The 13,528-nt window shown below is 36.5% G+C and overlaps 1 protein-coding gene across 1 annotated transcript in view; it reads left to right on the top strand.

Annotated features, from left to right (window-relative positions):
- Positions 1–660: 660 nt before the first annotated feature.
- The window catches only part of AK5 (adenylate kinase 5), a gene marked incomplete at its 3' end in the record, with an annotated part of 49,173 nt that continues 36,305 nt past the window's right edge, over positions 661–13,528 (top strand). The window contains exons 1-4 of the mRNA XM_010132105.1: positions 661–847; positions 1,835–2,002; positions 8,022–8,191; positions 8,312–8,425. Coding sequence (XP_010130407.1) covers positions 1,837–2,002; positions 8,022–8,191; positions 8,312–8,425 — 450 coding nt within the window. The remainder of the gene's footprint in view (positions 848–1,834; positions 2,003–8,021; positions 8,192–8,311; positions 8,426–13,528) is intronic.

Here is a 13,528-nt window from a genome sequence, read left to right as displayed (position 1 = left end):
TTCCTGCTTCCACGCTCCTCGTAATGCTCATAGGTACGATGGACGCAGAATAACTGCTGCAGGCAGGGGTTTTCTGATGGCAGGAGTGTCTCATCAGTTAGATCTGGAAGTGCCAATGAACTTCGGGTTTGGGGTCTTTTCCAAAACCGATCACGATTATATTAGAGCATTTCTTTTTTTTCATTATTTTTATAAGTCTTGACTCAAGAATATAGATAAGATATTTGTGGGTGCACTGGTCTGTAAGAAGAGATATGTTTTAGCCACCTAATAGGCTACACAGAGTGTGTAGCTTTCAGGACAATGTAGCCTGTGCTACATTGTGTGTGTATATGCTACATCTGTGTGTATTTGTCAGTGGTAGTGGTAAGAAAGAGGCAGAGAACTTTATTTACTGCTGTCAGTTTCTGTTACAGTGCAAACAGACAAATAGAAAGACATAGCCACCAGTTTCCTGTTCTGAATCATTTTTGTGACATTGGAAAACCCAAATCATATGATTTTTGCAGGCCTCACTCTCACGCGTTGGCTTGAAATGGAGACTCTGAACATACAAGGAATATGGGGTTTCTCTCAGTAAAGTAAAATTCATAGTAAAAAGTGTTCTTTTCTTTCTTGGAATCTATCATTATAGTGTGTATTTCTGATCTTACGTTGCAGAGTCTGTTGAATGGATTAATATGTTACAAACCCGATGACCCAATTGAATATTTGGAAAGCTGTTTGCAGAAAGTGAAAGAGCTTGGAGGGTCAGAAAAAGTGAAATGGGACACTTTTGTCAGTCCAGAAAAGAAGACCCTGCCTCCACTCAATGGAGGGCAATCCAGGAGGTCTTTCTTCAGGAATGGTAATGTATTAAGTACAAAACCAATTGTATTTCTTGTAGTGTGAGTGGGTTTACATCCACCACTGCTCTGTACTTACTTCTATAGCAGATCATGCTTCATTCTGATTTTCCATAGCGGAAGGGATTCACGGATTCTGTTTCCTTGTGTATTGGCATTTGTTTTTCTCCTCCCATAAGGGATGTTATGCGGGAGAGGAAATGGTGACCATTTTGCCGCCTAATGATGGATTTTTGCTGTGTAAATGTTTAACACATTTCTGGAGAGATTTCTCGTAAAGTATTCCTAAAACGTTCACAAAGATAGGGGCAAAGTTGACTGAGTTGCACTAGGTATTTTTAGTTGTCCTTATGGATGACATACATAGTAACTTCAATGCAGCTACAGTAAGTTGTTTTCCTAGTTTATATTGGAGCTATATGCTAATTTACTAAATATAATGGAAATTACAAATGCTCTACAAAAAGATGCCTCTCATAAAATGTAAGCCAATGTCATACCAATACCTGTAATTAGTTTATTTGTAATGATAACAAAGAGTAATTAGCTCATCTTTCAGTTGCCATAGTTATTCTTTCTTGCATCCAGCATTTCAATAAACTAATTAGCAAGAATACTAACTCTGTTGCTGTGTACAGCATGTATCACCAAAAGAGATCTGCTCAATAGCACAGGTTATCTGCGCATTGCATGGCTTTTGTTCTCAGGGGCCACTGCTGAACTCCCAGTGCTGTGGGGAGATTTTCACAGAAACGTTGATGTGCTTGTAGAGAAACACCGTAGAAGACTGACTACTAGTGGTTCCAATTTAATAAATCAGCTGGATAGAGGCAGGGAATATTTAACATAGTAACAGCAAACACATTGTAAAATTAGGGTATGTTTTTACTTTATGATTATTTATTATACTTATTTAAATCTGTGTACACAATAGATTTTGAGTTTTCTTTGTGATTCCACAATTCCCAGTTTATCTTGTTATTTTACAGTGATGCCTGAGAATTCTAACTTCCCATACCGACGGTATGACCGGCTCCCTCCAATCCAACAGTTTTCAATAGAAAGTGACACTGACCTCTCTGAAACTGCTGAGCTGATTGAGGAGTACGAGGTATTTGATCCTGCAAGACCTCGACCAAAAATTATCCTTGTCATAGGTATGAAGGCAGAGTCATTTTGACAAGATTTTATCTTTGTTACTTTTTCTTATTTGAACTGCGAATACACTGAATGCCTACATGTATTTAAATACAATATTTCCATCTGCCATAGCAAGTGGTGCAGCCCAATTAGAGTGTGTCAGAAAGTGAAATTGTTAGTGCTGAGGGTATAGCATCCAACTGTAAGCATTTTAGTGGTTATCGTGAGCACCTGTGGTCATGTACTTTAGACTGGGTGCCTGTTAGCAGCTGGAGAGCTCATAGTTTGCTTAAGGAGCACATCTGCCCATTTGATTTAGTCTAAAACAAACCCAGCTCATGCATTCCAAGACAGCTCCACCATCTGAACCAAAGTGCTCTTCCAAAGCACGCTCCAGATCTGAACTAAAACTCTTATCACAGATATACTCAAAACTGCTCACAAAAAAAAGGGTATTTAAAAATGTTGGATAAGCCAGCTCAAAAAGCTCATAGGGAACTGTTGTCCTCTGTGTTTAGAACCTTGAAAACCGATTCGTCTCTCCAGTTGGAGTGAGCATACTTGGTCACTAGTCCATTGCATTGATAAATTAATCCCTGGATCTATTTGGCGAATAAATCCTGTGCCAACTTCAGGAAGAGAGAGATCAATTAGCATTAGTTAATTGTGCTCTCTACCCCGGTTCTCTCTGTGTGCTGTTTAGCATCCTTTCTAAGCAACTCATACTTTCCAGCCTCAGACAGGCATACCGTTTATTAAGAAATAGCTGCAGTTTCAGTCTAAGTCAATGCTTTATTCTGTCTCTAAATTTAAGTTCTTTGAGTTAGTTTCAGTGTCATCTGGGATGGCTGTCTTTTGAACTTTTACTGCCAGGCCTAATTCTCTGATTCTCTGGAGTATTTAAATACTTACAGCACTAGTGTCAGGTGATGGAGAATCACATTTTTAGTCTGTAAAGCCTTGTTGATATTAAAGAGAGAGAATGACTAAATAACATACCATTTAGTATAATAAAAGGAATAGAAATGTCTTCTCTGTATTATAGAGTGGGATCTCTAAGAACAGCATGTCCTCTAGACTCTGCATCCAGCAGTTCTCAGAAATGTGGCATTGGAATATATTGAAGACAGAAACCCAGGCATTTTTCTAGATATTTGCAGTATCCTGAAAGAATTGCTTAGGAGTTTGAATTTTCTTAATCTTTTGTTTCGGAATTACAAATCTCAACATACAAATCTCTCCATGCATCATTGAACTATAAAGCTTGCATTAGATGGAGGAATAACACATGCCTTTCTTTCATCTTAATTAATTAGCCAGCCTTCCTTTTCATAAAGGAGAAAAACCAGTTCCTTTTCAGGAACCACAAAAGGCTCTTAACACATTGAAATCCATGTAGCTCCACTGCAGCAGAGTGATGAATGAAGGTTTGATCTGGGTGAGATAAAGAGAGATTGGCTTTCACCTCTGGAACCAAGTGCAGGGGTATTTGAAGTGAAATCCTCGAACGCTAGCACGCAGTGAACAGACCACGGGTTTTACAGAGCTTTTCTTTTCACCCGTTTGTATAGGGAACATTGTAAACAGTCCACAAAGGCTACTTCAGGTTTATTTTCCAACTGAGTTTCTCGGGATCTGTCTATTATAGTGTGATCTAATAGAAACATGATACTATATGTAGTTTAGAAGCTATTGCCCAATTTTGTACGCTATCAGGAAAATTTCTCCCGATTGAACTTTCTACTGAGAAAGCACATAAAAACACACACTGGAAAGAACAAAAGAACTAATATACTGACTGAGAGAAAATGAAAAAAAGTGTGCCATTAATTTCAAGAGACAAATAACAATACACAGAAGATGCGTTGCATATTTTTCGGTTTGCATAAAACTCTCAGTTAAGCAAGGTGTGTATTTATGTCTAACTAGCGATAACTAACCACACTGCCTAGCTCAGGGGGTACTGGCCCCTTGTGTCGTTGGGGACTGAAATGAATAGATATTAAAGACCTGTCTTCTGCTTCACATATTAGGTGAACTTTTATTTAATAATGCATTAGCCAAAGATCTTTTTAATGCTTCCATAAAGGTTTTTACAACTTCTTTGCTTTATGAAATCGATCATAATGAACCAGGCAGCTTCAAGGCCAAAAAGAACTCATTTAAAAAGGGAGGGGGGTTGTTCTTTTTTTGTGTTTGCAGAAAAGTCTGGTCAAATGTAAAGCTATAAAGCTGCAAAGTGAGTATGTGACTAGATTTTAGAAAAATCAGATGGAATCAGCCAGAATGGCACACACCTGAATCACTGGAAAATTAAGTTTCCAAGGCATTATAACACTAGGAAAGTAGATTGTGTTTAAAAATGTACTTCCTAATATACTTTGACAGACAGATTTTTACTGTTGATACGGCCTGAATATAAAAATCTTCAAAAATTCATAACCTGGTGTCATTAGCCCTATAGTTCAGAATGTTTTTAATGTGCATTTAATTAAAATATTAATTAATATTAAAAGATTACATTTTCCTTTTGTGATCAAAGTTTAAAGGATAGATCAAAGATAGTGCTGTCAGCAGGCATCTGGCTCATTGCTTTGTTAAATCCAGTCCATGGCTAAATTTTAAAAACAGTTATTATTTAAAATCGTTATTTTTACATGAATTAATTTTTAATTTACAACAGTATAAGAAAAATTGAAACTTTGAACTTCTATGAAAAAGCTAGATTATAACAACTACTTTCTTAAAACTTCTTGGGCATACAAACCTTCACCTGAGACCAGTTAGCAAACATAATTTTAGATGCAACAAATGTTCACTGGTCTAGATATCTTATAAGAAATACATTAAAATAATCCTGCCGTACTTGAATAATGTATAATCTCAGAATAAGTGAAAAGAATGAAAAACAAAAGTGATTTGATTTTCCTTTCTTTTGACCAGTTTGTCAATATGATTTATCAAAGAATCGGGAATGGGTACATAGTTCAATAAATTATAATGATTTGCTCTGGGGAGGAATTTTGTCCTGTCACTTTTCTCTTATTTTATTACCTGAGCGTTTCCCCTTGTATTGTAAATGGGTAGTCCTAGCTGGCTGTAGAGGGATATTTTTGGATTGAAAAAAACAAAATGTATGAGAAGTGTATGAACACTGAAGCAAATACTTTTAGTTCCTTTCTGTGTGCGATTCAAATTGAAAGAACAGAAGTGCTGAGCTACACTTTTTTTTCCTCTGCTTTTCTTTAATGGACAAGCACAGCTCTCCCTAATGGGAGTGTAAAGTTTATCTGCTTGGTTTCAAAAAGGTTTTTTCATCTATTTTATGGTTTTACATAGTCTTGATGTTTTTTCCAGTAACAGTTCTGGTTTTCTGGCATCTTTTGTATCTCTGCTGGAATGTGAATGCTATTTTCCTTCTCAAATTTTCTGTTCTAATTTTCTACATGTTACCTATATGTGTTTTGCATCTTTATTGTTTCTGGGATGCAACATAGTCTGTTTCAAACTTACCTTGAATCTCCAGGGAAATAAACTGAATTTCCTTGCTTGAAAGTTTTGTATCTGCAAGAATTAAGCAAGGCATTGGCTCCGGTATGTTCTGTAAACCCTTTGCTCCAAAGCACAGGCACAATCTACTGCCCCTTTTTCCCAGTAGCTATGATTACTGCCAGTAAATCAAGCCATGTAAACTCATAGTAATAAATGCTACACATATGTATAAACAGGCAGGTATGTAAGATATATAAGATATATAAGATTATTTACGTGTTACGCTCATTAGATTGCAGTTTGTGGCTTTATAGGGAGAGAGAGGTTTGCCTATGGAAGTTTACGCCGAGTGAGTAGACATTCCAGTAACCAGTAATGACCTTACTCATCCACCTGGCAAAGTCTGCTGCATACAAGCTGGCAGAACAGTTGAACAATTAGCTGCTCTTCTGCGTGCTGTTGTTTTCATCTATGTATGAAAAAAGGCACTGGGAATCAGTTACTCCAAACGTTCTATCATGCCACCTTACCAAGGGCCTGTAATAAACTGTAACCTTGCTTGAACGTTTGTATCAGGTACGTTTTCGATACAGGAGTGAAACACAATGTAAGGTTTGGTGAAATCCGTTTCTCATGGGAAAGGCTGAGGGTGCCGTCAGAGGGAGTGGGGAGAGCCCAAGCAGAATTGCTTTGTAGCTGCTGTAGTGGAGGAGATGACTCCTGGTGTGTCAGATGCTTGTGTACCGGCAAAAGGGAAACATCCTTTGCTCTAAGGACAAGCTACACTGTCTATGGAAGAAAGAATTCAAGCTGAAAAAACAGTTTAGCTATACTTTCTGGGAGAGAAACAGCAAATGAGCTGAGTGAGGGAAAAAAAATTCTTTAGTTGTAACCTTACGGTACGGACATGTGATACGGTTTTTCTTTAGTTTCTTTTCTTGTGTGTTTTATGAACATCTGTAGCTGTATTGATTAGTTGGGTGTTAGGATAAATTGCATATTGTATTTGCATTTGTCTTAACCCAGCTTGATTTAAGCATTATTTAAACTAGTTGGATAACGATAAAGGTTCTTTTTCTTCTTTTTTTTCCCCCCCCCCAAGGGTATAACTAAACTGTGGGCAGCGTATGAGAACACCTTAACAATATGGAAGTTTCCCTGTACATTCTCTTCAAATGGGCCCTGATCTGGCTTAGAAAAGTCAGGTTGAGAGTTACCATCACAGTGTCAGTGGTACAGAAGAGTTCCTAATGACTACTGGTGACACCAAACGCTCTCTGACATGTAATATTGGGGCACAGATTTGAACCTGGTTACGCAGAGAGTGTCACAACCATATATGAAGAAATACTGTAAGGCTTATCCTACAGTCAAACCTGTACTAACTGTATGATACCTAAAAGCTCTTTATGGAATAATGCAGGTGATACAAGAAAGCTTTATGTGATTACTAACAAGAAGCTCATTGTATTAATATTTACTATCATTGCATTGTTGTATTTTTTAAAGTTCATTAAAAATTTATATTATATTTTTAATAAATCTTAATGCTTTGTCTGTTGAAGTAATAGTTGCCCAAAATACAGCTACTTAGTATTGGTAATAAATACTAAAACATTTGGTTTTATTTTGCTTTGTTATGCTCTTCAGTAACATATACTTTTCTGTATACAAATACTAATTTTTATTGAAACAATTCCTTATTTTTACATCCTGGAGTCCAGTTTCTCTGTTCTTCACGTTATAACATGTCCTTTTAGTTCAGACATAGTCAGATTTTTTTTGTTTCTGCTGTCCAGTTGACCTTCACTTCAGCATTCCCTGCTATGTAATGTAGCTGTTTTCTGTGATTTTGCTACCTGTTCTGCCTGTGCTATATTGAAGGATCTTTATTCTCCAAGATCCCAGCAAGCTGAACTATCAATTTCCTTCTCTATCAGATACTTCAAGCATTAATACCAGAAGTAGGCATGGTTCAATAAAGGAGTTGTACCAAATCACTATGGAAACATCTCAGCTGATTATTTCATATTTTTCTGTATTTTAAAATTAGAAAACCCCAGAAACTCATGTAAGCATATTTAGGAGCAGATTTTATTAGTTCCATTTCATGACTAGTCCGTTGATTTAATTGGCTTATTTAATGAAGTATGATTCTTTCTGACATGAATACGCCTCAGACTGTCTGGCTCTATCTTTGGATTCACAGAGTTCAAGAAAACACCGGTTCATTTGTCTGTTCCACTACTACAAATCAAGAAAAATTCCTTTCCAGGAACAGCTTTAGAATGAGGTCAGGCCTAAAAGGGCATATTTGTTTTTAATTTGCAAGTAGATTTGTATTCTTTTTTTTTCTATTTCAGTTTACAAACTGTTACCTTTGTGATCAGGTAGATGAGACCCATTTGTAACGGCTGGTAACAAGTCCTGCAACTGCAAGATTTGCTCTGATTGATGGTTGGAAAATTGGTGCCCATAGCACTTGGGTGACTGGGTACTTAAGAAGAAAGTTTAATTTAATGTTTTGCCTATAATTAACAATAGGTGGCCCAGGAAGTGGTAAAGGAACGCAGAGTTTGAAAATAGCAGAACGTTACGGATTTAACTACGTATCGGTTGGTGAATTGTTGAGGAAGAAGATCCACAGCACAAGCAGCAATAGAAAATGGAGTCTAATTGCCAAAATAATTACTACTGGAGAACTGGCTCCTCAGGTACAGTGCATCCTGTGTTAATGTTTCTTTTTGAAGGATTTGTACATGCTGTATTAATGTGCACCATCCCAAAAACCTCCTTTACAATATTAAATAAATAACTTATTTTCTCTGTGAAAGGAAACAACCATAACTGAGATAAAGCAGAGATTAATGCAGATCCCTGATGAAGAGGGTATAGTGATTGATGGATTTCCCAGAGATGTTGCCCAGGCAATCTCCTTTGAGGACCAAGTAAGAGTTTGGTTTTATTCTTAAAATAACTTACATATCTCTAGAACAGTTAAGATTCTTGAAATCATCAGTCAGATTCCAAGAAAGACTGGTGGTTATTTCTAACTAAGCATTGCTCTTTAACTCTTTGCAAGTACATAATTACAGGTGACAAAAGTTACTCTTTTGCTTTATGTTATATTACGTCCTCTATGAAGACAGAATGTTTTGTAAAAAGACAATGTGATAATATAACCAATAATTCAAGCTTCTTTTCTCAGTAATGAAAATCCTCTCAAGATGAAGAAGAAATAACAACAAATCTAACAATGAATATTTTTTGTACCTTAGTGATTTAGAAGGGGGAAGATACTGTATTTCCATATCTATTTGTTTGATTTAATCTACATTAAGATAAACATACCTAAATCAACGCATATCTTCCCAATGCTTTTAGTCTCAGATTTGGTACAGTGTATTGAAAAGACTGCAATAAAATAAGGGTCAGAACTGCCTAGGTTTGCAAGTCTTTGTAAACCAGAAATGGTGCTCTTTTTTTTGAAATTTTCATCATTTTGCTTACCCTAAACTACAATTCTAAGGTTTAATCAGATAAAACTGTATTCCTGAGTTCTGTTCATGTGTTGTTTTCATGTCTGTATTTTAAACTAATCTAAAAATACTTAAATTCAGTAGAAAAATAAACGACGTTATTTTCTGGTGAAGCGCTGTTAACAGTACTGGGCACAAGTAAAGTCTGCGGTTTCAGTGCTGAATTTTTAAAGTGCCCTTCAAGCAGAGGGTTTCAAACTCCTCCATAATTGCTGGTGTACTACCATTTCTGTACTTTGAATTCTAAGTGGCATTGCCAAGGCAGAAGTAATAAAGGAAAGTAGCTAATGAGGCATTTCATCAGTGTGCTTTTATAAGGCATTGTTCTGGGCAAACTTCAGAAGACTGAATTGAAGAAATCAAAGGAAAGAGACAAAATATGTGTGACAGAAAATAGCCAATGACTGACACTTCGAAAAAGTAGTTAACAGAGAGGAGTGACTGTTTTATAAAGGAAACAGCAGAAATTGAGGCTTCATGGTCATTTCCTTAGCTTATTTTTTTGGCTAGTATATGGTCTGACAGTGTGGCTTAAGTGCATTTCTTGGTGCTGTAATTTTGTGCTGATGTGTCTGATGAAAGAATGAGGGATGTGAAACTAGAAAAACTGACAGGAGTTAAATTAAGTGCTTTGAGTTATCCTAGGGTCATATTCCTCTTCTACAAAGGAAAACCAGTTAAACAACACTTTAGCACTCATCACAGGGTCCTTTAGTAATGCCACTAAGAAGTGCAGTCCAGGAGATGATATTAAAATTCTGGGCAGTACCGTGCTGTGGAAGGGAAGAAAGATAGACGCTATGTTTCATATATGTTTGAACCCTTCCTTTGTACCTTTCTAATACACTTTTATAGTATTTCCTCATTTAACTTGAAATATTTCTCTCTGCCAGCCTGGTTAGCTCTTGTTGACTATAGAAAACTACAAGGGAAAAAGACTCATAGAATGACAGAAGATAAAGTCCTAACTTTGGCTCCTTTTTAGTACGTGCTGTTGCTTAAAGATGCTCTAGATTGGTCTTTTTTTTTTTTTTCTTCCCCTAGAGAAAAGAGAGAATGGATTTAGTCGTTTTAGATCTGACTGTGTTCTCAGAGAGTTCCTTCATTTTCAATCTAATGGTATTCACTAAATCATACTCCTCAAGGTCTCGTTCTGCCTGAAAGATAGATGACTATCTGAGTCACTGTAAAATCCTGGAGCACTTCATACAGGCTCACCTTTCAGTCTTATCTGTTCTAGAATGGGAGGGTAAGGAAGGAATCATAAAGCTTTTATAGGAAAAAAAAATTGTCTGTTTAGGCTAGCCCTTTTTCACGTTTCTTTGCAGCTGATTTCTTATGTGAGCATATCTAAGTCCATGGAGATAAATATACAAAAGATGTACATATTTGAACATAAACCATCTGTTTAATCCAGTGGGATATAGTCAATGTTTTATCTTGGATTTATGATTTAAAGAAATAAAATATGCTTGTGGTGTCTTTAAAATTCTCTGTTTAGTAAGCCGTAATGCTACATGCATAAGTAGGAAGGTCTTGTGGTAAGGAAAGAGGACTAGCAGCACACATGGTACCCATCTTCCTTCACAGGGTGAAGTTGACAGGAATCCATGGCATGTCAGGTTATTTAAGTTAAACATTCTAACACTGTTAAGGCACTCAGAGATCCATCAATGGGAAGTGCAACTGAGTTGTGGCGAATTCAGTAATTAACTGTTGTGATGATTTGTGTAGGTCTGCAGATAAAGATGCTACGGGTGTTTTCTACAGCTTAGAAATGTTATAGCTTTCTTGCTAGCAGTGTGTGGAAGAACACAACAGAATTGCTCTCATTAGCCAGAAGTGACAAGATGAGAAGCAATTAGTTGAAATTTCAGAGTAAGTAGTAAGACACTTTATAATTGGAAGATCTAAATTTAGAATCTTCTAAAGAAAATGGTGAAATCCCTCAAAATGCAAATACTCAAATCACATTATTCTGTAATACGCATGCCTTATTCTTACAAAAAATAGGGCATGAATGTAGATCGTGTGTAGAACAGTGTAGATGTCAGTGTAGAACACTGCAATCTGTTGCTAAAAAGTTTGGAATAAGAACTAATTCTTATTATTATCACCAATTTTCTCATGGGTGAATACCGATGGCTCCCTTAAAGACCATTGTATACTTATGTACCTGAGAACAGCAGAAAAGGTTATGTGACACAAGCCATTTTACAGGTTACATTTAGGAGAATTGCCAAAAAACACGTGAAGTAGCAGTTCCTATTTATTTAACTGTTTTCCCTCATTCATGATCCCTTCACAGCTGTTAATTGTTTTGACTACAAGGATGTGCTTTCAAACAGTGAGTTCATATTATTATTTATTCCATAAAGCAGCTAGAGGACTTTTGGATTTTATGAGGTAAATTAAAATAATGATTTAAGTTTGTATAAGAGTAAATAATACACTGACTTTCACAGTTCTTTCAGCCATATAGCATGTAGTAGGAGGAATAAGCAGCAGGGAAAAGGGTGACTTCATTTATCCTTCATATCCTTGAGTATGTTGGGATGCATATTCATCTGTAATCCCATGGAAACTTGAAATAAGCAAAGAAGCATTCATTTTTAAAATGGCATTTTCCTCTGGCCTTTCTCCTTTCCCATCCTTTACACAGAGAGAAACAAACTCCAAGAATGTATGTAGTAATACCAAAAATAAATTTTGAGGGGAGAATGTGAAGGACGAGATATTAAACTGAATGAAAATATAGATGAGTAATACAAGATACTGAGAAAGAGATTAAGGCTGGAACAGATGTGAGGAAAATAGGAAATCTATAAACAATACAGGCTACAAACCCCTAACATCATTATAGTTCAAGAAAGCATGTCTTTATTGATCATAAAAAGTCTATATTGTGTCGTTACCCATATGTGGTCGGATCAAGAAAGTATCTGGACCCAATGTCACATACAGGGTCAGGAAGTCAAAACTTGGACTACATGTGAGCTGGTCACAGTGGTCAGTGAAAGGTGAGCCAGGACAGAGCCTATATGGTTGTTGGTCTAAGCCACATCCTCTCCCCTTTCTCAGCCAGTGCATGTTGCGGACAGTGTGCTCATGTGGACATGAGCAACTGAAAGGCAAGGCACAAAGGGCTTAAAATCTGTCTTACTCCCAAGCACTAATACTGTAGTTGCCTGAATGCTGAACTTTTTTGTATATGTAATTAAATGGCCTTCACCAGTAGTAAGAGCTGTGCTTATTGTAAAGATAAACTAATTTATGTAGGAAATGGTTCATCATACTAGTAGTAGAACAGGAAAAGGTCAGCTAAGGTGCCTGGTTTCTCTTGCAAACACATGTAAAATCTAACTGTGTTGTGTTTGCAGGCATCTTTAGTGTAACAAATTATTGATGCTAAAAATAAGTCCTTCAGGTTTATGGCTCATATTGCTGTTACTGAGACTTGACACTCTGAGCTTTCATAATCTCTTTACTTTGTGAAAAAATATGGATACATATATCTCTGAACTCGTTACAGTACCTGCCCTGCATAACGTTCTAGTAGAGAAGATGACAGTGATAATAAGTTCTTATTGAACTTCTCATGTAATTGCTCTTGGTACTACCAGCATATTTTTATCCTTTTGACTAATCCATAAGCTGAACTTTTTCTCTGGGAAAAAATGTTATCTTTAGTAAACGAGTCAAAGCAAACCAATTTACACTAACATTCCCAAACATAGGTATAGCTAAAAGATGATGTTTTCTTCCTTTCTATGTTGCCAGACTCTCCTGTGGACAGTAAGTTCTCAGCATGTTGCTAGGCAGAAATGCATTAAAACACATTGCATCTCAGTGACTAAAGTGCCTAAGATAAAGCAACAAAAATCATTTGCAGCATTCACAGTATTTCTCTTTCTGCTTGGATCTAGAAAGCAGAAGTAACAAACACTGTTTCCAAGCATAATGTCAATCAGGAATAAGTGGATTAAAAAGTACTTTACACATCTCAGGAATTTTACATTTGAACTAAAGATTTTTCCCTCTCTTTTATTGAGTTTTTTTAATATCACTGATCCTATCATCTGTATCTTTTGGTAGGAAAGAAGTCTTTACGATGGCATCAGCAGTGTTTTCAGATTTTTCTGCAGTGCTTGCCAGCCAGCAGTGATTTTGCCATTCTGGTCACTTCATTTCTTAATGGTCACCTACTCATTGCAGACTCATTGCAGCCTGTGAGATCTCATAGCCATGAGCGCTGCCATTTTCTCTGAGATTGTCTCAGTTTTCTTTGAACTCCTTATCTGAGTTGAAATAAAGCCTGTATTTTTCTCTTTGAGAACTGAGTAAATGAAGTCTTGGATTGTTACCAAATCCTCACTTTCCTATTTCTTAATTCCAGAAAGCAGGGTCAATGCTGCCAGCACCTTTGATGAGTGTACATTTAATAAAGCCCTGAAGTCACAGGTCACAAGTGACAATGAGAATCTCAGCTCTCACTTTAAAACAAAGTTCTAA

The sequence above is a fragment of the Buceros rhinoceros genome, unplaced genomic scaffold (genome assembly GCF_000710305.1).
Source record: "Buceros rhinoceros silvestris isolate BGI_N320 unplaced genomic scaffold, ASM71030v1 scaffold19662, whole genome shotgun sequence".
NCBI lineage: Eukaryota > Metazoa > Chordata > Aves > Bucerotiformes > Bucerotidae > Buceros > Buceros rhinoceros.
The sequence above is the reverse complement of the archived record's forward strand: the minus strand, read 5'-3'. Positions and strand labels throughout refer to the sequence as shown.